The sequence below is a fragment of the Seriola lalandi genome, unplaced genomic scaffold (assembly GCF_002814215.2).
Source record: "Seriola lalandi dorsalis isolate HSWRI2012SDOR001 ecotype SW California unplaced genomic scaffold, Sedor1 jcf7180002054947, whole genome shotgun sequence".
Taxonomy (NCBI): Eukaryota; Metazoa; Chordata; class Actinopteri; order Carangiformes; family Carangidae; genus Seriola; species Seriola lalandi.
Window position 1 is genome coordinate 391,845 of NW_019525498.1, and position 3,612 is coordinate 395,456.

Here is a 3,612-nt window from a genome sequence, read left to right on the forward strand (position 1 = left end):
ATAAATAAATAGAAAAAACAAATGAGTCAGATATACTGTATAGTGGTAATACAGAAGGCTTTGTAGAAAATAACCATATCATACCCAGCCAGTGATAAATAAGTGATCAAAAAACAATCAGATCAGTTGAGTTTAAGGCAGTTTTACAGCAGGAGTTTCTAATCCAAAGGCATTACCGGCTACACTAGTTTTACTCTTTTTTTGTTTTCAGGCAACAGCTACTGATCCACGGATCCACAAGCTATGTTAAAGCTAATCAGAGTGATGAGATAAGGTCTGTTCAGGCCTGTGAATTCTGCTTTTATCGGCCAAAGGTCGTCCCCTCTCTTAGGTCTAGAAGCTAATAGCACTTGTGCAGAGATGCTAGAAAAATAAATGAACAGTCTAACGCTTTTTAAGTGTTTGAAACATGATGTCAAAGATCCTTTAAAAAGGAGGGGGGGGGGGGGGGGGGGGTTATAGGCCGGGGGTTCAAACACACACCCAGAACCTGCTGAAGTGTTCTTGAGCAAGGCACTGAATTCCTGCCTGCTGCAGGTGAGCGGCTGACCTCTGACCTTTAGGAATGAGTGCATGTGATTCCTCATCGTTACATTTAGTGACATTTTCTTACACTGCAAAAAAAAAAACCCTTTCATTTCTCATTGACCTCAGTCACGCGGCAGTTTGTGTGAGAACATTACGTCATTCCACTTGATTCTTCTTTGATTTCTGCTTTTTGTTTAACGTCCGACAATAAGAGAAAAACAGGGAAACACTCTGCAATTAAACTTCAATGTGTTCATATTCTTAAAATAGAAAAATAGTTGGAAATTTGGTGTTTTGTTTTTTAAACCAAATAATTGCAACAAAAAACCAAAATAAATCACCTCCATCAACACTGAAGTCAACCAGAGGGTTTCTCACCAGAGTGCCATTCACCTTTCACTTGATTTAAAAAGTCAGATTTAAGGAGCACAAACATAAAGTAATGCTTCATAAGGGAGGTATTTTTTTGCAGTGTAACTCTAAGATCCTCTCAGAAACAAGGCTGGACTTCATCTTGTTGTCTGACAGTGTGAAGGTTGCCCAAAGTCCCGGATCAGCAGGCGGGGCGCAGCGGCATCTGCAGCAGGATCACCTGCCGGTTCTCGGACGGGTGGCATTTGTTGATGTGTCTGGTGAGTCCCGGGGAGCTGTAGAAGATGGCGGGGCAGTACTTGCAGGAGTAGACCTGTGAGGAGTGCAGCAGGCGGATGTGCCGCTCCTGGCTGCCTCTGCTGGTAAAGTTCTCCCCGCAGACCGGACACAGGTGACAGGTGGAGGAGCTCAGGTTGAGCGGCGCCGCGCTCTGCTCGCAGGCCGGCGCGTCCTCCTCCTCCGCCGGCTTTGGGGAGCCGTGCTGTGACGCCAGGTGTTTTCGCAGGTACGCTTGGCGCTTAAACTTTTTCCCACAGTGATTACAATCATACAGCCCTTCCTCTGAGCCGGACTCGGACGGCCCGGGGCTGGGTGTGTCCCTGTCACTAGAATCCTTCGCTTCATCCGGCGCAGTTTTACCGGACGCGGCCACCTTGTCGCTCTCCAAATTCTGCGCACCGGCGGCTCCGCTCTGCTGCTTCGGTTTGTGCCACCGCCGGTGCGAGGCGAGGTTGGCCGGACAGCTGAACACCTTGTCACACTCCGGACACCTGTACTCAACCCGGACTATCCTGGAGCACTTGTGCTGAGCCAGAGCGAACGGGTCCGCGTACGCCTCCCGGCACAGCTGGCAGACGAACTCGCCCAGCGGGTTGTTGTCTCCTCGGGCGGGCTGGGGTCTGGGAGGCTTCTGGTCCACCGGCGCCTCTTTAATCTTGAGCCCGAGAACCGGAGATGTGGTGACATCATCCTCAAAGTGCAGTTTCCGGATAGCTTTGGTTTTCTTGGAGGGCGGTTTGCCTTTGCGCTCGGTGTCGCCGGACGGCCGCTTGGTCGCGGCGGTGGGGTGCGTCCCGGTGGATGAAGCGCTGGTGTCGGTGCGGCTGCTGTTGCTGGAGCCGATTTTCAGGTCCACCGGGGCGAAGAGGTGGTCCAAGGCGGTGAGCGCTGCTGGTGTGGGGAAAGACTCCGCGGAAACCGGTGATCCGAGGTTGAAGCGTCTCTCGAAGTAGGAGCGGTCGTGGTCCTGGCTCACAGGGCGGGTGGGGCTGTACAGCGCCTGGTACACCGCCTCCGGGTTCCCGAACTGAACCGGCTTAGCGTCCTGCTCCGGGGCTGTTGCCGCCGCCCCGCAGCTGGGCGTCGGCGTCTGTGCGCGGACCGGGTCGGAGGCCAGAGGCGCGGAGGAGCACGGCGGCAGCGGCGGGGCGTCAGCCGCTGTTTGCTCCGCTTCCTCCTCCTCAGACCGAACCCGGTAGGATACCGGGTTGGTTTTCTTGTTCCTTTTCACCAAAAATCCTCTCGGCATGTTCGCGCTGGACGGAGAGCTGAAGGCACTTTGGACGCTGCTGCTGCGGGGAGAAGAAATCCACTTTCAGCTGCTCGCGGACACAAACATCTGATGCGTCCTTTCTGTTGTTTCCTCCTGCTATTGATCCTCTGTTCTCCTCCCGAGGTGCTTTCACCACAACATAGCTGCACTCTTTTTAAGGCGACATGATGACATTGTTCCCGTGCCCCCTTGTTGCCTCATCCCCGACCAATCAGAAGGAGCCGAGGTCCCCTGTGGATTTGGGGAGTGGGTGTGGGAGGATGGAGAGGCTGGTGGAGGAGAGGAGGGGGGGTGATGGAGGGAGGATTTGCAGATTGCAAAGCAGATGTACCTGAGGGTTTTATTGTATTCACCCCCCCTCTACACACACACACACACACACACACACACACACACACACTCAGTCCACACACACACACTCAGTCCACACACTCTCTCCTCCTCCTCCTCCTCCTCCTCCTCGTCTCGACCCGGGCACACGCCAGGAGCCTCCTGCTTTTACGGTCTGATGAGTTTGTATAGAAATCTACACGTGCCTCGGCTCTATGTGGTGGGGGCTCCGATTTGTCCAAAAAGGAGACATCCGTCCAACGTAACGGCGTCAAGAAGAGAGGACTGGAAAATAACAGCAAGGAAAAGTGGAAGATGCAAAACTGCAAACTGGAAACGAAGCAGTTGAGTTTAATTCGAATTAGAAACGTTGAACTTCGAGGATTTTAAAATACCAGAGGAAGAAAATGTAGGAGCTTCAAACAGTTTTGGGGCCTTGCAGAATTGAAGACATTCAAAGACTTTCCAGGAAAACTAAACTGCCCGAAAACAGACGCGCGCGGAGGTTTTACGCGCTGCTCGATGAGGTTAAATTCGGCCACTAAGATGAGACAAATAACCAAACAGCAAACGATCATTCCAATCCACCGTGGCCCTGCAGCATGTGCGCTGGCGTGACAGTTAACTCCGGACATATGAATCCGTCATTTTACGCATACATAATTAATAGCGAGAGGAGGGTTTCCTGCTTTGCATCACAATGGCAGCGCTTGTGCAAGCTGTAGACCCGCCGTGATTGAAAAGGAAATTGCACAGTTGAAAAAAAATGGAGGAGTAGTAGTAGTAGTGGTAGTGGGGGGGGGGGCCCTAGATACCATCGGCGCGTGCTG

At 52.3% G+C, this 3,612-nt stretch overlaps 1 protein-coding gene across 1 annotated transcript; it reads right to left on the bottom strand.

Annotated features, from left to right (window-relative positions):
- Positions 1-441: 441 nt before the first annotated feature.
- insm1a (insulinoma-associated 1a) lies at positions 442-2,823 on the bottom strand. Its single transcript, XM_023394286.2, has one exon. It carries the CDS (start codon positions 2,426-2,428, stop codon positions 1,082-1,084), a length of 1,347 nt encoding a protein of 448 aa, XP_023250054.1. The 5' UTR covers positions 2,429-2,823; the 3' UTR covers positions 442-1,081.
- Positions 2,824-3,612: the final 789 nt, after the last annotated feature.

Bases quoted from the DNA above. Each gene is read 5' to 3' on its own strand.
- insm1a (XM_023394286.2), bottom strand. From the start codon at position 2,428: ATGCCGAGAGGATTTTTGGTGAAAAGGAACAAGAAAACCAACCCGGTA.